Genomic DNA, 20,322 nt, shown 5'->3' on the forward strand with positions numbered 1-20,322 from the left:
GTTCAGCATCTTCAACAACTTTTCTTTTAGTTTGCTTGTGGACACATGGCAGGCTTACAAGAAGAGCGTTGGGGGAAGAAGCTCACTGAGAACGAGGCCCTGCTGGGATTTGAACCCAGGATCTCCTGTTTACAAGACAGGTGCTTTGACCAACTAAGCCACAGAGCCCGCAAAACACCCCACAGAAAAAAATATCAGGAATGGAGATTTTTGGTTTAAGTGCAGGTAATGCGACTAAGATCAAGTTTTCAACCATCAAACGCTAATTAAACACCTCTAACAAGGCTCTGTAGCTTAGCTGGTCAAAGCACCTGTCTTGTAAACAGGAGATCCTGGGCTCAAATCCCAGCAGAGCCTTATTTTTTTTTCTTTCCACTCTGGTCTTTGATCAAAGCGAATGACAAGTTTTTGCACTGGCCTGTAGTGATCGCTGAACATATTGGGAGCATCTCCTCATCTCCCTTACGTACAATTTTAAAGATTTACAGCAAATTTTTAATTCTGGGAGTTGAAAATTTTGTTCAGTATTTTGGACAACTCTTGTTTTAGTTTGCTTGTGGACACATGGCAGGCTCACCAGAAGAGCATTGGTGGAAGAAGCTCACTGAGAACAAGGCCCTGCTGGGATTTGAACCCAGGATCTCCTGTTTACAAGACAGGTGCTTTGACCAGCTAAGCCACAGAGCCCACAAGTGACACGACAGAAAGAAATCTCAGGAATGGAGATGTTTGGTTTATGTGCAGGTAATGCAACTAAGATCAAGTTTTCAACCATGAAACACTAATTAAACCCCTCTAAGGAGGATCTGTGGCTTAGCTGGTGAAAGTGCCTGTCTTATAAATAGGAGATAGTAGTTTCAAATCCCAGCAGAGCCTGTTGTTTTTTTTCCACTGTGGTCTTTGATCAAAGCTAATGACAAGTTTTGCACTGGCCTGTAGTGATCGCTGAACATATTGGGAGCATCTCCTCAACTCCCTTACGTACAATTTTAAAGATTTTCTATTCTGGAAGTTAAAGACTTCTGTAATTTTTTGTTCAGTATTTTGGACAACTCTTCTTTTCGTTTGCTTGTGGACACATGGCAGGCTTACAAGAAGAGCATTGGTGGAAGAACCTCACTGAGAATGAGGCCCTGCTGGGATTTGAACCCAGGATCTCCTGTTTACAAGACAGGTGCTTTGACCAGCTAAGCTTCAGAGCCCATGAGTGACATGACAGAAAGAAATCTCAGGAATGGAGATTTGTGGTTTAAGTTCAGGTCATGCGACTAAGATCAAGTTTTCAACCATGAAACGCTAATTAAACACTTCTAACGAGGCTCTGTGGCTTAGCTGGTGAAAGCACCTGTCTCGTAAACAGGAGATCCTGGGTTCAAATCCCAGCAGGGCCTGTTGTTTTTTTTCCACTGTGGTCTTTGATCAAAGCTAATGACAAGTTTTGCACTGGCCTGTAGTGATCGCTGAACATATTGGGAGCATCTCCTCAACTCCCTTACGTACAATTTTAAAGATTTTTTAATTCTAGAAGTTAAAGACTTCCGTAATTTTTTGTTCAGTATTTTGGACAACTCTTCTTTTAGTTTGCTTGTGGACACACGGCAGGCTTACAAGAAGAGCATTGGTGGAAGAACCTCACTGAGAACGAGGCCCTGCTGGGATTTGAACCCAGGATCTCCTGTTTACAAGACAGGTGCTTTGACCAGCTAAGCCACAGAGCCCATGAGACAGAAAGAAATCTCAGGAATGGAGGTTTGTGGTTTAAGCGCCGGTAATGCGACTAAGATCAAGTTTTCAACCATGAAACGCCAATTAAACTCCACCAACGAGACTCTGTGGCTTCACTGGTCAAAACACCTGTCTTGTTAACAGGACATCTTGGTTTCAAATCCCAGCAGAGCCTTGTGAAAATTTTAATTTGCTCTCAGATTTCTCTGCCATCCAAATTGACAAATTAATTTTTTTTTTTAGTTGTTGACACATTCCAGCAGTAAAACATCATTCACCATTAGGCGCTGCAGGGATTCGAACCCCAGATCTCTTGTGTACAAGACAGGTGCTTTGACCAGCTAAGCCACAGAGCCCCAGAAGAATCCAATGAAATGAAGCTCAAGGATTGGACAACAGGAAGGAAACCTTTTGGTTCGTTTGTGTGAAAGTGACTTGAGTGAGGATGAGTATAAAGGCCATAAACTCCACCACAGCTCTACCGAAGTAGGCCCAGTTGCATCTGTCTTCTAAACTGAAGCTCTTGGGTTCAAATCCCAGCAGGCCTAATCCTCTCTGAGATATTTCTGTTAAAGCTTGGGTGTTATTCTTGAAGTCTGTGTTTACACAGTTCTTGACAGTCAATGGGCAGGAGATGGTCACACCAGTGCAAGTCCCCGTTTTCCAGTAAGTAACTCGCTAAATGATGAAATTCCATGTGGACGTCTCTGTGCTTCATGTGTGAGGACTCATCTCTCTGGCTTTCACTCGCCCTCATGCATTTCTGTTTTGATGTGCAAAATACCATGAATGTGTTTCAGAAACAGCGTGTTTTAGTTTCGAGATTTAAAATTGAAGCTGGAAGCCAGAAATCGCAGCTAAGGTATATTACATGTCTTTTGTGCTGCAGGGAAAGAAAGATGGTTTGACCTTGAAATGAAAAATGCAGACTTGATTGTTTGGGCTGTATTAAATGTGTTTGCTTTCAATGGAGGCAGTGTGCAGAGGCAGCAGGGGTCAAACAGCTTCTATTATACTGCTTCTTCACATCCATCCCTGACCTCACTAACCACTTCACACCCACAAAACAACAGTTCGCACAAGAAAAGAAAAAAGACAAGAAACACATCCTCATCTTCAGCTTATCTTCATCATCCCGAGGGTTTGCGGTTATGAGAGTCAACCCGGAGCTCACCGTGGACTGACATTCATTTCCTTGTTGAATTTATCAGATCTCAGCTGTCTGACACCTTCAGGGTACCAGGAGGAGGATTTGACACCAAAACAGCCACTGCTTTTTATGTATATTTCCTCCCTGAACTTGTCCTGTTCATTATTCTACATATCAGGGTTTAGATTCAGTTCCCTCCCTCCAGGCAGCCAATAGTTTCAGTTCATTTCACATGTGCAGACTGCCTTTTATGATTTTTGGCGGTAGTAACATGCAGTGCCTATTTCTGATGCTACACATCAGACCTGCGTCATCTTTGAAAGAAGACAAAATGATACAAAAGGCGGCATTATGCTCATTAATCCCTAACGTGGTTGAACATGATTCCATCAGTCTACATTCAGACTGGACAAACACCCTCAAGGCTGATTCTGGTTTGACCAGTTGACCCACATGCTAACTGCGCTACAAACATGTTATTGCAAGAAAAAAACCCCACAAAAGTCCAGAAGTTGTCTTCCAACTTCATCGCCAAGCAGGCGATTTTTACAAAGCAGTCAACCATCCAAGAGGCACGGTGTTGCAAACAAGAGCTACATGCTGTCATAAAAGCCTGCAGACCCATGTTTCAGCTCAAATGCTCCAGTGTGTGGCCCTCACTTACTTTATATAAGTCACTGTGGGCCTCTGGAAGAAATGTTTTTCCCGCTCACTTTTTGTCAAGACACTTAACAAGTACCGAGCAGATGGATCCACTGCTGTTCAGTTAAATCACACTCTGTTTGCCCATCCCTGTGCTCCCCTGAGGCTCCCCCTCCAGTCCTGTGTTCTCCACTCTAAATGGCATCAATCTCTGTGGCAGCCATCAGCCAACACTTCCACGAGTCCCCTGAGAGTCTCAACAATTCTAACAGAGTGCTTCGACCTTATAATATCAGTCTGGCAAACATCAACCAATCGGCTGTCTGCTTTGACTCAGGGTTAGGAAGGGAAGCTGCAGAAATCTTTTATCTTCTGAGGGGATGACGAGTACACAACTGTAAACATCAGGAAGACAGACACGTCGTCTTTGTCCAGCCACCGGGGTAAACAGGGAAAGTAGGGCAGGAAAGAATGTCACCTTCAGAGGGACCAGCCACCAGACTGCCTTTATTTTCCAAACCTCCTCTACTTTATCCTGCAAAACAATCTCACACGCTACTACCGTATTTTCCGCACTATAAGGCGCACCTAAAAGCCTTTAATTTTCTCAAAAACGACAGTGCGCCTTATAATCCGATGCACCTTATATGTGGATCAATATTGGTTCATTATGGCTACCGTAGTCAGGGGGCGTCGCTGAAGTAACAGTGGTAAAAACGGTAAAGGGGAATTCCAGTCCCACACCACTTGTGTGTGTATAAAGACCCCAAAATGGCACCTTTCAAGAGACACGCTTACGACGCAGAGTTCAAACTCAAGGCTATCAGTCACGCAGCTACCGGTACGTACGGTACCGTATTGTGAATGCACCAACTTGTTTTGGGAGTGAACGGAGTTGTCAGAACGTTGGTTTGTATTCTATTAATAAAGTTGACTGACTGACTTATCTGACTGTTTTGTTGACATTCCCTTTAGCGCAGCTCCATCTAGTGGATGCATAACGCAACCCCAGCCACTAGTAGTTTCTATTCTATGCGTTTTAAAATAGGCCATTCATTGAAGGTGCGCCTTATAATCCGAAATACGGTATTTTACTCACTCTTTGCCTTCGTTAGCATGCATGCTAATGTTTGCAGCATAAACAAACACACTGCTGAATTGTTAAAGTGGATTCCTACCACATCAGCCAGAAGGATTTTGGAGGACTACAACTGCCACTTTCATGAAATCAAAATAAATGCCTCAATAAATGAACTAAATAGAGACGAGTAGGCACAAAAAATGATTAATTCACTACATAAATAAATACGCATGAAAAAGCATTCATTCATTCATCTTTAATGAATTATTTCCAAAGTTATTGTTTTCAGTTCCACTCATTACTGCTTTTATTCACCCTATCGTTCTAAATATAAGATGATCACAAAATGGCCCCATTTCAGATGGAATTCCAAGAAAAAAATCCCAGTCACGTACAACACAACAGCATTTTCCCGTTATTTTAATTTCCCATTTTATATATTCCTGTATGATAATGTCCCACCAGACTTCGCACCCTCCACATCCGGAATCAGATCATTAAAAGGCTACCAGATGTTTTAGGGATCCCTCGAGTGCCCTGCCCACCCCCCCCACCCCCCCATTAACGTGTGGGTGAAGAAATATGGGAATGGTTACCCTTTCAGTTGACCTTTCCTCTGCAGATGGGAGATTATAATGTTTGTGTGTGTGAGAGTGAGAGAGTCCTGTGAGTGTGTTTGGGGAGAATATCACCGTATTATTATAAGCAGACTACTGCTTTCTATTTGCCTCTTTTATCCTTTTCTCAACCTTACAGCAATTATTCCAGCAGTGACGAGGAACAACAACACAGTGTGAGACAACACTGGGATTAAATGTTTTGTAGCTCCAAGAGGAATCAGAGACACCTCTGAGATCGTGAAAACAACCAGAGAGCTGAAGCGTTTACACAAGGAGCTCCACGTCAGGCCAACCTCCAACCATCACCAAGCCACAGTGGGTTGTTGGGTTTTTTTATCGCTTTAACCAAGTGTTTTTGTGCACCTTCACTGTATTGGACACACCATAAAACCTTATTTCCCGACACTAATTAGTGGTCCAAGAAGCAGTAGTCTGCAAACAAAGAAAAAAGTTTTATGAACTACAAAACATCAAGTGCCAAATGTCTCCATCAAGAAACGATCCTAGCCGACTTTCTACCGGCGATGTTTCCACGGTCAAAGAGGAGGTTGCCATCATCTTCATGATCATTTCACAAATTTATGTGCAAATGGACACGCTGGACCACTACGAAACTATAAAAAGGACATCATAAATCATAACTACTGTGTGCAAATGGAAACTCAGATCCATGAAAATACAAAACAAAACAAAAAAGCGTGTAATTGGTTCTTGGAAATGATGGCACCACGATCAAACCCGAGTTCAATGGGTGCCATAACAGAAGTTGGGATTGGGGTTGGCGTTTTCACAAGACTCTCAAGATTTAATGTCAGCCATGTTTTTGATGTGTTTTTTTTTTTAGTTGTTTTTTTTTATTCTTACTTGGTCATGGTGAGCGTCAGGCTGTAGTTGGCCATCTTGATCTTGTTCTGGGCATCCAGGTGAGTCATCCCTTCGGTGCTGACGCCGTCTATGGCGACGATGACGTCACCTTGGACCAGGTTGCCGTGTGCTGCCTTGCTGCCCGCAGTGATCTGTCCACACAAACACACATTTAAACTTTAATTAACACTTTTAAAACAGTAAACGAGCTCCGGCTGAAAGCAAAGACTGGTCTGGTACATCCTGAATGTGGGTTTGTAGCCCACTACAGGTCAGTGCACACAATCTTCATCATGAAATGATTTTTTACAATCAATCAAATGGGAAAAGGATTAATCAATAAGGTTATGACTGAAGTGTTGACAGGCTTAAGTCCCAATAATCCCAAAATCCACTTTTTGATGGAAGTTTTATACAGGGAGTGTATGAGGAAGACACCATCCACACTCCTAACAGGCACAAAAACAAAATGGCCCCAAACAGACCAAAAATGATGAGGTATTAAATCAGCGTGATGTCAAACGTTGTGAGTTTTTACTGAATTTTTGTTTTGGTCCAGTAGTCTTGGAAGCTAGAAACCTCATAATCTCTTAGTTTTAAGTTTTTTTTCCCCTGAGTTGTGACTTCACCTCAGCAGCGCAGATGGAAACATGGCAGCGTTTGCAGGATTTGGGATCTTACAGGGTCCGCCTGTAACCTCGAGGCCTGTGTGGCGCCTGGAGCATAATGGCAGGACACAAGTGTTCATGCCTGAGTTTTGAGCCCCGACAGCTGTCCACACATGGCTAACCCCCGACAGTCACATCACTCACTCTAATTACACCCTAAAATCCCTCCTGTATCCCGCTGCTCTGTCTGAGTCATCTTTACTGAATCATGCTTCTATTTCCATCCAGTCCATGACCTCTGACCTTTACACCTGGAGGACAGCGTACAGGAAGACGGAGGAGTAGATGATCATGAGGACCGATGTAGGATGAAGGAATTTCAGCAGGACTGGGGATCAGGCACCTGCTTCGGATGTTATCAGCCCATTAAATGCCCAGTTATGATCAGGATTTACGGTGCTATGGCCCCTCTCTACCTCCTAAAGCTCTCAATGGACTCTTAACATTTGTCCTTCCCGGAGAAATGACAGGATGAGTCGTAAATGCAATCAGGCTAAATTTACGTTGAAGTGGCAGATGCCCTCTGTTGGCTGTAATCATGATGGAGCAAAGGAGGAAGTCAGGTGACGCCCTTATATAGTGAGGACTTTGGCGGAGGGAGAAGGTCAGCCCGGATGAACAAATCACCAGACGTTACAAGAAGAGACCAATGTTCCTGAACCTCAACCCTGTGGTTTTCTTGTCACCATGACAACTACAGACAGAAATTCTAACCCAGATGTAACAGGACCTTTACTGCTGAAACATCAAACAAACATCATAATTTTCAACATTTTTTTAATGCAAGCCATGCCTTGATGCACCAGTGAGTGCAGGAGCCGGTCGATAACGATGATAATAACAGATGATTCATGTTATTCTGGCCTGCTGGTGGGGGGAGGGGGAACAGCCGATGACAGCTATTTAATGGGCTGAAGATTCAGAGCAGAGGATAAAGATGGGGGGAGAAGAGAAGAAAGACAGCATGGAGGAGAGGAAACACCGAAGGGGAGAATTTTCCAGTTCATGGCTGGTTCCACCACCAGTAGCTCCTATTTTCCATTATTACCTTCGCGAAGGAGGGAACGTTCCCGATGGCCTTCGTCTGTTAGTCTGCAGGATAACACAAAAACTATGAGGCCAATTTTCATCAGACACGGTAGAGGGGGGTTGCCGCGGCCAAGAGAGAATTCATTAAATATTAAAGCGGATTAGACATGGCGCCATCTAGTGGCAACTGGACATAAAGCATGATTAGAAAACGAGGTTATGTTTGATCAGTTTAACAGCAAAAATCTTTTTTGAGTATCAGCATGTATTTGTCTTTGAACCATGAAGCTGTAAGTGTTCCGGAGTCTGCAGGGAGACAAACTGGGATGTGAACAGTCTTCAGGGTAGCAGGCATCTGCACACACATACAGCGATAAAGGGTAAACAGCGCTCGGTAACTCAGCCGAGGTTCTTATCTTGTCTGACTCATGTGGCTGACATTTCCACCAAACACATGTTAATGGAGGAAAATCAAGCTGCAGCACCTGGAGACAAGCTGCCGGCTGCCTTTGACACGCAGACAGCAGGGAGCTGGTCCCAGTTCCCTCTGCTCAGTCTACTGGTCCAGATCCAGGTGGGAGGATTAAGATGTTTTATTAGGTGCAGGCTGCAGGGTTCTCACTTCATTTTCTCCTGCCACAGACACGTGTCCAATTGAATTTGCAGCATTTTGGCAATGGAGTGAGGAGGTAAAATTCCCCACATCGTACTGAGAGACAAATGTGAGCACCTGGCCCCGCTGGGATTTGAACCCTCACTCTCCTGTTTACAAGACAGATACTTTAACCACCTAAGCCACAGAGCCTCTTGCCCACTCAAGACACCTAATGAGTACCATTTACTAATCAACAGCATGCGTGTCTCAGAGCCCAGTTAACTATGAATAACCTCTGCCTGCACGGATACAATTTCACAGCAGGTTGCTCTGGAGGCATTTAAAGACAGGCGATTGTTTCTGTCTCAAACATTGGAAACAACCCAACACTAGCCGCTATTTGGTCGACACAGTATTGATCCTTCACGCTGATTCAGGCTCTCCACCTCACTTTACTGACATTTTTGAGGATAACTACTCTGGCAAAGGGTCATCTCAACCAAATCACTCCTAAGTCGGTGCTGTATCTCTTTGACCCACCAGACATGCACAAAGGTTGATTGGTAGCACAACATTTTTCCATGGGTTTGTGCTATAGCTAATTCCAAATAATATTTTATCCAAATAGCATTCTTGAGCCAACATCAGAGGCTCTGTGGCTTAGCTGGTCAAAGCGCCTGTCTAGTAAACAGGAGATCCTGGGTTCAAATCCCAGCAGGGCCTTGTAATTTTCTTTTTTTTCATCTTGGCAATGTGCTGGCCAGTGCTGGCCGGTGCTGGAGCCAGGACATGCCATCCTTAAGCTTGTTTACATTGAAAATAAGTTGCTTCCCATTCCACTTTGAAACAGAGTTGCACATTCACACCAGGAAGCTGGGACAGTGAGACCCACTAAGCCCCCCCCCCCCCCCCCCCCCCACCTCAGCAGAGCAGATACATTCTGCAAGTCCACCTCCATTCCATCCACACACCGCATCTAAAGTAACAGGCTGTGTGTTGTGGTCTCACTTCACACCTACAGTGGGGATATTCCAGCAGAAGGAGGTGCAAACCAGGCTCTGTGGCTTAGTTGGTTAAAGCGCCTGTCTTGTAAACAGGAGATCCTGCGTTCAAATCCCAGCAGGGCCTTGGGATGACATTTGTAGAAGTAGTGTAATGACAGTAAAAAAAGAGAAAAAAAACACGTGCAATTAACAAAATAAATTCACCCTTCTGTATACACGCACACAAAAACAGCTACCTTCTATAGATAGCAGCACAAACCCACTTTGACTAGCAACACGCAATCAGACTTTGCCAATAACCAATTATGCTCTTCCATTAAATGGCCATTGTTTATTTTCAGTAATTACGCCTGTCAAATAAACTGATGCTACAGATTTATAAACACACTCATGTCATAATGAAGGTCGAGAGGATGTTGAGTGAATATTAGAGCAAGGGGGGCTGTGTGGCTCTGTGGCTTAGCTGGTGAAAGCGCCTGTCTCGTAAACAGGAGATCCTGGGTTCAAATCCCAGCAGGGCCTGAAGATCTCATTATTTCATGAGTCCCTCCAAACCTCCTGTGTTTTTTTAGACCATCAGCATCATAGTTTATTACCCTCAATTGTCTAGACTTGATCTTGATTCTCACTCCAGCCACTGACGACGGTAGTGCCACCGCTCGCTGTAGAAAGGCTCACACAGAAAACCGGAGCGACAGATTGCAACAGTTCCATAGTAAAGAAGCCTCACGTGGCTCTGTGGCTTAGCTGGTGAAAGCGTCTGTCTTGTAAACAGAAGATCCTGGGTTCAAATCCCAGCTGGGCCTCTCACCCTCCATCTTTAAGCAGTGTTGTGTGTTCTGACAGTATGTTTATACCTGGTTACAGGGCCGTTTAACTGAACTACATCATTGTCTCAGCATACAGGAACGGAGGAAGCTGTAGGGGCACGATGACCCCTCACAGCTGGTGGTGCTTTGACTTCCTCTCACTTAACTTCTTCCCTCACATACCTCACCAGCACCACGTCTGTTGACTGGGCCTGAATCCAAAGTCTATTAAACAATAAAAGGACAACTCCTTAACAATCCAGTTTTGGTCATACGAACAAAATAAATCCACATGTGGTAACCCTACTTCCTTGAACACCAAAATCTTTTCGATTCATCATCCAAATCCACTTGGATAGTTACAGAAACATTTGGAGGTTCTCCCAACGCACTCAGCAATTTTTCACTAGGGTGAGCACTGTGGCTCTGTAGCTTAGCTGGTCAAAGCATCTGTCTTGTAAACAGAAGATCCTGGGTTCAAATCCCAGCAGAGCCTCTCATATCCTCTATAAAGCAGTTGTCTGGATCTCTGTTTGGCTGTCCAAAGCAGCGTGTGTAAAGAAAAGCTTCACTTTCAGAACTACATGCCTGTGAGTCAGAGGATTAGCTGGTAAAACCTCCTGCCCTTTAAATAGAAGCTCTTGGGTTCAAATCCCACTAAAACTGAGCTCCATATGTATTTATATATACCAATGTGCCGCCCATCTTAAATATATTATTCGATATAATCATTCTTTACCTGTTAATAGAACAACCTCCACACTGTTTCTCGGTGAAACATTTACTTATAATGATTTTAAAAGCTAAAAAGGGAGACTCAGCTGTCAATCAACGTTCCATTCACCATCACGTGGTGTTGAGCCTCTCCCTTACATCATATTAGAGCCTCTTGTTCCGCACGTTCTCTTTCCGGCTGCCGCTTGCTGACTCCAGCTGGTTTCAGAGTCACTCAGCTTCCAGCTTATTTCCCCACAACCGGCTGGATTACATGTTTTTTTTCACTGGAAGCTGCTCAATGAGCTCGAACAATATGAGGCCTGTCCGGCTGCAGAATGGCCTACTTTCACAAGCGACTGACCCAAATACACTTTACACTGCATCTCCACTATAAAAGCTTCACATAAATGACTTGCACTATCTTCAAGTTGACAACTGTAGAAAAATTTGCTACATATTTTGAATGATGCCACACCCTTTTGAGTCTGGACTGACTCAGTTTGAGTGTTGCCCTGGGCCTCAGAGTTACTACAAAGTCTGAAGTATCACATCATCATATCGCAAACTGGGTGCCACAGTGGAGCAGTGGTCAGTGTTGTCGCCTCACAGCAAGAAGGTTCTGGGTTCGAAACCCAGCACAGGCCCTGGGTCTTTCTGTGTGGAGTCTCCATGTTCTCCCTGTTCCTGCTGGGTTCTGTCTGGTACTCCTGCTACCTCCCACAGTCCAAAGACATCAAGAGGGACCAGGTTAATCCAGACTCTAAATTGACCGTCGGCGTGGCTGGGAGAGCCAATGGTTGTCTGTCTATATGTGGTGGCCCTGCCATGGACTGGTGACCTTTCCAGGGTGAACCCCGCCTCTCACCGGAGGCTGCTGGGATAGGCTCCACCCCCACCACCCTTATCAGGATGAGCAGAAGAAAATGGATGGATGGATATCACAAACTGTTGCTGAATTGGTCAGTTAGTTTTGTTAAACACATAAAAATGTTTCAGTTTCTAACCCTAAAGGCTGTAGTGGATACTCTTTCATTCTTTATCACGTATTACACAAACTATTTTAAACTGGGTCTTGAGGTCATTCTTCCACCCCTTTGGTGTTAGCATGATATCTCTGCAACACTTAGAGGAAATTTGGCCAAATTTGGCAAAAAAAAAACCATGCACTGGGACTGCAGGAAGATTCTGGTGGTCAAAGGTCAAAGTTACCACATTTCTAGTTTTCATTAAATTTTCTGTTGGCCATTGCTTCTAATCCTTTGAGTCAAGTGTCTCCTCCAGACTTGGTTCAGGGGTGCAATACGGCACATATATCATTTACATCAACACTACAGGGGCTCTGTAGCTTAGCTGGTTAAAGCACCTGTCTTGTAAACAGGAGATCCTGGGTTCAAATCCCAGCAGGGCCTCAATGGGTTTACCCCACCCTTTGAGGCAACCTGAACTTCAATGAGGTGGTCTGAAGTGTCGCTTCATTTTCAAGGAAAGCAACAATGTGCTTCTTAGGTGACGTTTGGACAGAGGCCAGGCTAATAATTTTGCCTGCTAACGCACAGGAGCTGGCCTGCATGCGGGGTCAGGACTTTCGCTCTCAGTCCTGTCCTGAGTTAAAAATATAAACTTGGTCTTTGTCACGCACACGTCTTGAGGCAACTACAGCAACCCTGCAGGCCTGTAACAGTAGAACAGAGGAGCGGGAGGTAACTGATAAGAGAGATAAGTGCGTGTGTCTGACCTTCAGAGGCTAAAAAAAGCCACGGGCCTGTCAGCAGCTTCGGCCGCTAACTGCTACACTGCAGGTCTGCGCAAAAGTGGCGGCTTCTTCGATCGCTGCTAACGTGAACAACACGGTCAAACCTGCAGACTGGAAAGGCAAAAGCTGTCCATGCTGTAGATGACTTGTGTGCACTTGCACTTTTGAGATTTAAACCAGGAGAATAGAAAACACCTGACTCCTCTCATAACTATTTGGGGAAGACACCAGCTTAAGACACTTGTCGTTCTTTTGTCCCTCACTGTGTCAAAGTCTTAAATCTTTCCTCGAGCCCGGGACATTTTTGTTCCTGGGAAGGTCAAAGTCGATGTCTCTGCCATCAATATCCCTGTGCTCTCCTGTCTGAATCTTTTGAGCCAGTTTTCCTCAGCCAGCCCAGGCTTGAGGCTAGCGTTAGCATGAGCCTCTCTGACTTCAGTCTGTTGGAACAACTCTGTCTTCATGTCTCACTTTTCCCATTGAGTTTCTGCTGTGCTGATTCCTTCCGGCAATAAAAATGAATCTCACTTCATTCTTGAATCAATAATTATTCAGAGAGATTTAGTTTTGGGTTTGTCACTGCTGTGCTAAAAAAAACACACAAAAAATACAGAAAAAACAAAACCCCAAGGCTGCAGCTCACAATTGCTTTCATCATAAATTAGAATGCTAATTATGTTCATAAGTAAATTGCTGTAAAATGTCAAGAATTTGAGCAGATGTTTGATGTTTTTGCGTGGAGAAAAAATTTCTTCCGGTGGATTAACTGACTGATTGTTGCAATTGTTCATGTCAAGTCTTATAGACATATTTAGACTGAAGTGATGGGCCGTTGCTACCTTGGGATTGACAAACTCCCATAGCGATCAGTGTCACTCCTCCACCATCTCATCCAAATATGGTCGCTGTTGGCTTGAGGCTTTGAACCCACTTTATTTTCGTGACACATAATCTGTTTAAACTGTGAATTTAACAGAATTAAACTTAGACGTGTGCTTCCGTTGTGACATATAACATCACACTCGTGGTTCACTTCCGTCCGTCTTGAAACTCAACATCTGTAATCTGCATTTTCAGCATCAACTCTTTTGTGCAGAGTAAAAAGTCGAATTTTAGTTTGTGTTGTTAACATCTTGCCAAGAGGCTCCTGTTGAAAATCAGCTACACAGATGAGACTGGCACACCTACAGAAATGCTGCTCCACGTGCACTGGTCTTGTACAACTTAACTGAACTTAACTAAACTAAACTAGTTTATCGTTTCATTTTTGTACAATTCAGTCACCTGGACTCCATCCACATCAGCACCAGAAGCTGGGTTTCAGTCAGTAAAGAAGCACCAACCGGATGATAACCTGACGTGAACTCGTTTCCCTGCTCAGTGTGAAGCTGGAACAGGATCCAGATTGCTGAGAGCTCAGTCAGCTCAACGTGTTACAGCAGGAGTCAAGTTACCGAGTGCTCAGCTGCTCCGACTGTAAAACTCTGTTCGAGCCGCAACACTCAGCTGGACATCAGCTGCAGGGCAGGCAGCAGTTCAACTCGACCGATGCAAGACCTAAAAAACACACAAAGCCTCCACAAAAACATAAAATTGCCTGTAAAGTACAGAGACCGTCATCGATCAGCTGGTGCTGTCATGTCCCTGACGGATGAGCCATTTCAGCTTCAGAATCTGACAGCCATGTGATGGCACTTACTGTTTCTTCCTCGGCTCACCTGACATTTCAGCTGGCCTGCAGCGGCGTTCAGAAAATGTCACTCAACATTATTGCAGAGATGAAAAATATGAAAACAGCTAGCAGGTCAGCGCAGAGACACACAAGGCCATAGTGGGAGGAGTGTTCTTCTGTCGGGTGAAACCACTTGCTTCAACAGTGCTTCCCTTTTATGTCCATTGCTGTTTTCAGTTTGATGTGTTTCATTACTGCCGGTAACTGGTGAAGCTAAAAACGTTATACCACGACTACAGGCTCCAACTTCTCCAAACCCCTCCAGGACATGTGGACCAGCACACACTCTGGACACCGGTGAGAAGCCTCCTAGACAATTGATCTCAACACATTTGACAATCTGGAGTAATCATGATTAAAAAAAATTGGCTCTGACATCAGACAGAAAGGATTCTCAGCGAGTTGATCACGACATTCCTGACGTTTTCTCGGGTAAAAGTGGCGCAGTTTCAAAAACCTTGGCGTCCGCTGTGAGAGTGGCAGGGACAGCTTTCTTGTCACTGGGTTGTTGTTCTGGTCAGTAAAGTGTTGCAAGTTCATTCATTCATTGTCTAACGAAGGGTTCTAAAAGTGTGCTACACTTGTATGTTCCAACCACTCCCAGGCAGGGTGGAGGTCCTGAGTCTTGGGAACCTCCCCCTGAGCGAGACAACTTATTCTATTCAGGGTCACAGGGAGTTGCCGTCAATCCCAAATGACGTTTGCCATGAGGCGGAGTGAATGCTGGACAAGTGGCGAGTCAATCACACAGATGACTTACAGTGCAGAGACAAAACCATTCACACCTAGTCTGCAGGGTTTCAGGAGGAAGCTGAGACACCCACAGAAACCACGGCCCAGTGGCAGGACTTGAACCGAAACCTTGTGCTGTGAGGCAGTAACCAGTGCACCAGGAGGCTGCTACAGGTGCTTGTACTCAGCGGCTATGCTTGACAAAGTTGTAAATTGTCTATATATATATATATATATATATGTGTGTGTGTGTGTGTGTGTGTGTGTGTGTGTGTGTGTGTGTGTGTGTGTGTGTGTGTTTTACTGTAACCAAGATGTAGTTCGAAAGTGTATTTTCTACACTTTCATAAGTTTAAGTTCTTTTCTGGCATGAACGACTGCAGATATTAGCAGATGGTCGCTGACAAGCTCTTGTGTCCACTCTGGATTTAAAGGGTTAAACAATACAGTAGTGGAAGGGAAGAAAAGAAGCAACAATAAGGAGTGAAAAGAGAAATAGAGTAAATGGTAAATGGACTCAATTCTATGTAGCACTTTTCTACCTTAGCGGCACTCACAGCGCTTCACAGTGTCGTCTCATTCACCCACTGACACACACACTGACTATACAGCTGGTGTTACACCATGTCGCGCTCTTGCAGCAGAGAAGAGCATGGAAGAAAAAGGACATGAAGACGAAGTCAAAGAGAGAAACTGAACCCTGGTTGGGCATCAGAGCGTCTGTTTGTTTGTTTGTTTGTTTGTTTATTTTATCTGTATCTTATTCATCTTCACTGGTTTCAGATTTGGACTCTTCAGCATTTCCTTTCACTGCTTCATCCTCCAACCATTCCAAACTCCTGGACCCGACCTCAGACTAATCCCTGCTGGGAGGCCGGTGGGTCTGGATCCGGATCCGGACAGAGGAGGATTCAACTCACCTCAAATTGCCTCAAGTTAGTTGTGCTATATTTATTCATAACACTGAAACAGCAGCCAACAGCGGGGTTGTGGCAGGACAGATAACGTCCTCCAGTTTTCTCGATCTCATGTCGTGATGTACTGAAAGTGTCACGACCCTGGTGAAGAAGTGATGAAGACTCCTTGAAATCATTCCTGGATCTGGATCGGTCTGAAAACCTGACAGGTTCTTCCCTGAGACACAACGGTTTCATCAGAAAACATGAGGTTCTTCTTTGGTGAGGGGAACACTGGTGCAAACGCTGCCTTAGCTTTGTCATCCCCCACCCAGAGACCCTCGCTCTGGATCAGCAAACCCCTGTCAGTCTAACATGAAATGATTTTAAACAATGAGAACTGGTCGACGTTTACGCCGCGGGCGATATGACCTCACATGTACTTCCTCTTTCACTGTTCCCCTGCATCCATCCCTGCAGGTTTCTCAGAAGTTTGTGTGACTGACCAGCGTAGTTTCCTCACATCCTGAGCCCCGAGCAGCAGATCGGGATTGAACCAACCTCATCTGTTTGATAATCCTCCTGCTTCATCTCCGCTCTCTGAACCTGTGAACCTGAGGAAATAATAAACTGTGCGGCCCAAAGGGCTGATGGAAAACTCTCGACCAGTCAACGCTGCGTATCCGCGTCCGGCCGGGCGGCGGCTGTAATAATGACGGCAGATTATCGCCTCATGGCAGCTCACACAGATGCAGATATTTTTCCAACAAAGCTCAGCATTTCTGTGTGGGCTTTGTGCTGATTTCCGTCACCGAGTATTAACATATTTGCAGTGAAAGCCTGCAGATTAATGTGTGTGAATGTGTGCCTAACGGGCTTTTCTACACACACGCACGCACACACGCACACACACACACACACACACACACACACACACACGCACAGATTTACAGTCCACAAGACAAATCTCAGAGTTTTGCCTTAAATCACCAACATAAATGGTTGAATAATGACTTCATATCACCCTAATTATTCTGTTTTCTGCTGCCTTTGAGAGTTTGTGAGTGCGATGCCCTAACAAACGTCCCTGTATATCAGCGGAGTCATCAAAGAGGTGGCTAACACAAAAGCGTTGCCTGTAGCTTCCAGAAGCTTCTTTACATATCTTCTCCTTTTATATGAGCTTTCTCTCATTCACCAAGGCTGAAACCCAAACCACAAACTAAAAACTACGGGCACGCCGCTACGGCTAACAGCTAAAATAACAATGCCAGGCTGCTACTTCTCCCCGAGGGGAATATCAAGCTGGTCAGTGTTTACCAGCTGGTCACTAACGCTGTGTTTAACTGTTTGGTGCTCCTCTTGTGCACCATGTGACCAACAACGCAGGAATCTGGTCAGCCAGGCTTACGAAAGGAAAAATCCCGAGTTGAAAATAACCCGGATTAACAGTTCTTAATAACTTAATATCTGATAATGATTCTGCCTTTACGTCTGACACATCTTCATACTGAAGACTTGGGGCTCCTGTGACGCTTCACTGGAGTTTGGTTTGACTTCCAACACGGCTGCACGATGATGTCATGATAATACGAGCTACATGACCACAGAAAAAGACTGAGAGATGAGCAGGGAAACTCCTCGTCAGCTGTTTGAAAGGCCTGTTGTCAGTCTGCGTGTGTGTGTGTGTGTGTGTGTGTGTGTGTGTGTGTGTGTGTGTGTGTGTGTGTGTGTGTGTGCACGTAACAGCTGCTGGATGCCAGCGTGATGTGATGTCAGCAGTGAATAGATGACGAGATAGCTCAGCTGCTGTGTGAGGATTCTCTTCTTTTAATAGCCTGATCGGTTTGATTGATGACACCTTAATCAAAGGGCTGATCAGTTATTCTTCACGTTACGAGGGTGGACACTCTGAAGCCGCTCACCCTCACACTCACCACTGGTCAGACACAACCCAGCACCTGTCAACCAGTGTCCCCGCTATGGGTAAATAGCCTTACAGCATCATGGAAAATCTGTTGAGGCAAAGGCTAAGGCTCGGACTAAGGCTTGGGCTAAAGCTAAGGCTAAGACTACAGCTAGGGCTAAGGATAAGGCTAGGACTAAGGCTAAGGCTAAGGATAAGGATAAGGCTAGGACTAAGGCTAGGGCTAAGGATAAGGCTAGGACTATGGGAGGACACCCTAACAGACACGTATGAGTAGACAGAGCCCAACAGGCATTAGCATATAGACGAAGGACCTGGCAGCCTCCTACAGCCGAGCTGAGGTTCTGGTCCTCCTCGGACGACGCTTGTCATGACAATTCACCTGACATGATGAAGACATTTCATGGGTTTACTGTACACAGTACACAGTCAGGGCTGTCATCATCACAATGACATCGTACCAGTACACAAGAACCAGGGTGAACTCAGTTTAGTGGTGGGGAGATCTTGACTTTCTTCCGCATCACTTTTTGCATCACCCACCAAAGATGCTAGGAAGCAGCGTCCCTGTCGAAGAGCAGACTTAAATTCAGACTTTTAAAGAAAAACCAAACAGCTCCTTAAACTGAGGCAGCCTAAAGTTTGTCTCCTCAACTGTCCAGAAATGTCCTTGACAGAGCTTTGTTTGACTTCTGGGTTGAACACCGTAGTGGGACCTGCGGAACGCGGAGCATGCCAGGACCACCGGGGCTCACTGACGTGTACACATGCCAGAGTAAATCAATTCCCAACCCCAGAGTACAAGGACGTTTGTCCAATTTAGAAAAATTGGATTTACAACGTGTTCTGTCTTAGCTGGAGTGTTACTGTGCTCACAGCAGGGATCGATGCAATCCAAAGCACCAGAAGAACGAGTCCAAATCTCAAAGCAACTTCTGGGTCTCACATCCTGCATGTCAATCAATCACCTCAGCCAACAATGAGATGTTCCCGTCACTACTTTAAAGACCCAAACCAAAATAAAACCATACTTTCATCACAAACTGACAAATTGTCTCCTCCGCTGTCAGGCGCTAAAGTGGAGCTGTTATCCAGACCAGCTCACAGGATCCGCCTCGGTTTCTAAACCATCGTCAGATCAGTCTGACAACAATAAAGAAGTGCAGACTGGGGACTTCATTCGGTCTCTGGTCTATTCAGAGAGGCTGTGAAACCAACACCGCCTCCAGTTTTAGGCCTCCGGCTCTGCTTTCGGCCTCACTGACAAATCCTGGCAGCCGTCACACCCCCACAGGGCAACGAGGATCCAACTGGGCCTCAATCCCGGCCCCGCCAGGCCTCATGTGTGTGTGCGCGCAAAGACTTTACAGATTATATTGAAGAACATTCTCATGTAACCATGAAGGAGGCAGAAAGATGAAGCAGGAAAAAAAAATGACACAGCAGTTGGAGGTCCATGCATGACCTTTAATGGAGCAGGTTGCTGCTTTAGCTGCTTCTTAATATGCTAACTCGTCACATAACTGCTGCGGGATTTTTCAGTTTCTTCTCTTCGTTTGTTGGCGATGAAGATGTCTATCACTGACATGTAAAACTGACATTTTAGGTACAAGTATTTAAATCTGCACATCAGAAATAAACGCATTTACCTTTATTCAACATCAAACTGAAGTGTTCTTGTTTCTCTATTTTGGCGAGGTCTTTTGCTTTTACTTTGAAAATGAGATGACAGGAAATGATGTAAAGTGATGGCTTTTTTAATAGCTTCCTCAAGAATGTTAGCATCGCTGATTATCCCTTTTTGTATTTTAAATTCAGAAGCTTACACATTTTCAACCTCTCACACAAACGATATGCTACGCTAACATTTCATTCATTCACTCATTCATTCATTCATTCATTCACTCGTTCATGCATTCATTCAGTAAGTTTGTGTCTCTCTTCTTCCTATATTCTATAATATATTGTTTTGTTCAAGACATAGGAGTCCTTTAGAATGTACCAGAACACCGTCGTCTGAAAGAAAATATCAAAATAAATCTCTTCTGAAACAGAAGCACATTTTTTGGGGTTTGTTGAGCAGAAATAACCTCCGGAAAATTGAAGCCAAATACAACACACAAACAAAAAAACAATGAAATGCAAACTTTTTCCCAGCAGTTTCTTACCCTGGAGATGGTCAGGGGCATGTTGAAGTCCTTCCCCCCCTGCAGCCTGAAGCCCCAGGGGCCGGGGCCGGGGAGCGACACGGTGTAGGTGCTCATTCTTCTACTACAAAGTTCCTCTGAGATGGGCGACGGCGGTCGGAGTAAATTATATAAAAACCTGACAGCAGCTGGAGGGTTGGGAGGGAGGGCCGGTGCTGAGACGCCTCTGAA

The 20,322-nt window shown here is 44.8% G+C and overlaps 1 protein-coding gene and 12 non-coding genes across 16 annotated transcripts in view; 8 read left to right on the top strand and 5 right to left on the bottom strand.

The window, feature by feature from the left end:
* LOC147247175 (LIM domain-binding protein 3-like) overlaps window positions 1–20,322 on the bottom strand; it is a 51,599-nt gene that overhangs the window by 28,761 nt on the left and 2,516 nt on the right. For all 4 annotated transcript variants that reach the window (XM_086179770.1, XM_086179769.1, XM_086179768.1 and 1 more), the window contains 2 exons: window positions 20,113–20,317; window positions 6,083–6,234 (listed from right to left, as the gene is read on the bottom strand). In XM_086179770.1, coding sequence (XP_086035896.1) covers window positions 6,083–6,234; window positions 20,113–20,208 — 248 coding nt within the window. In that variant the 5' untranslated portion in view covers window positions 20,209–20,317. The remainder of the gene's footprint in view (window positions 1–6,082; window positions 6,235–20,112; window positions 20,318–20,322) is intronic.
* Window positions 95–168, bottom strand: trnat-ugu (transfer RNA threonine (anticodon UGU)). The gene has a single exon. It is a non-coding gene; the product is annotated as a tRNA-Thr (tRNA).
* On the top strand, window positions 284–357 carry trnat-ugu (transfer RNA threonine (anticodon UGU)). Its single transcript has one exon. It is a non-coding gene; the product is annotated as a tRNA-Thr (tRNA).
* trnat-ugu (transfer RNA threonine (anticodon UGU)) lies at window positions 614–687 on the bottom strand. Its single transcript has one exon. It is a non-coding gene; the product is annotated as a tRNA-Thr (tRNA).
* Window positions 1,129–1,202, bottom strand: trnat-ugu (transfer RNA threonine (anticodon UGU)). Its single transcript has one exon. It is a non-coding gene; the product is annotated as a tRNA-Thr (tRNA).
* trnat-cgu (transfer RNA threonine (anticodon CGU)) lies at window positions 1,318–1,391 on the top strand. Its single transcript has one exon. It is a non-coding gene; the product is annotated as a tRNA-Thr (tRNA).
* trnat-ugu (transfer RNA threonine (anticodon UGU)) lies at window positions 1,645–1,718 on the bottom strand. Its single transcript has one exon. It is a non-coding gene; the product is annotated as a tRNA-Thr (tRNA).
* On the top strand, window positions 9,024–9,097 carry trnat-agu (transfer RNA threonine (anticodon AGU)). Its single transcript has one exon. It is a non-coding gene; the product is annotated as a tRNA-Thr (tRNA).
* trnat-ugu (transfer RNA threonine (anticodon UGU)) lies at window positions 9,429–9,502 on the top strand. Its single transcript has one exon. It is a non-coding gene; the product is annotated as a tRNA-Thr (tRNA).
* trnat-cgu (transfer RNA threonine (anticodon CGU)) lies at window positions 9,827–9,900 on the top strand. The gene has a single exon. It is a non-coding gene; the product is annotated as a tRNA-Thr (tRNA).
* trnat-ugu (transfer RNA threonine (anticodon UGU)) lies at window positions 10,111–10,184 on the top strand. Its single transcript has one exon. It is a non-coding gene; the product is annotated as a tRNA-Thr (tRNA).
* Window positions 10,610–10,683, top strand: trnat-ugu (transfer RNA threonine (anticodon UGU)). Its single transcript has one exon. It is a non-coding gene; the product is annotated as a tRNA-Thr (tRNA).
* Window positions 12,240–12,313, top strand: trnat-ugu (transfer RNA threonine (anticodon UGU)). Its single transcript has one exon. It is a non-coding gene; the product is annotated as a tRNA-Thr (tRNA).

The sequence above is a fragment of the Aulostomus chinensis genome, chromosome 16, assembly GCF_037954235.1.
Source record: "Aulostomus chinensis isolate RoL2024-O1b breed Wild chromosome 16, RoL_Achi_v1.0, whole genome shotgun sequence".
NCBI classification, from domain to species: domain Eukaryota; kingdom Metazoa; phylum Chordata; class Actinopteri; order Syngnathiformes; family Aulostomidae; genus Aulostomus; species Aulostomus chinensis.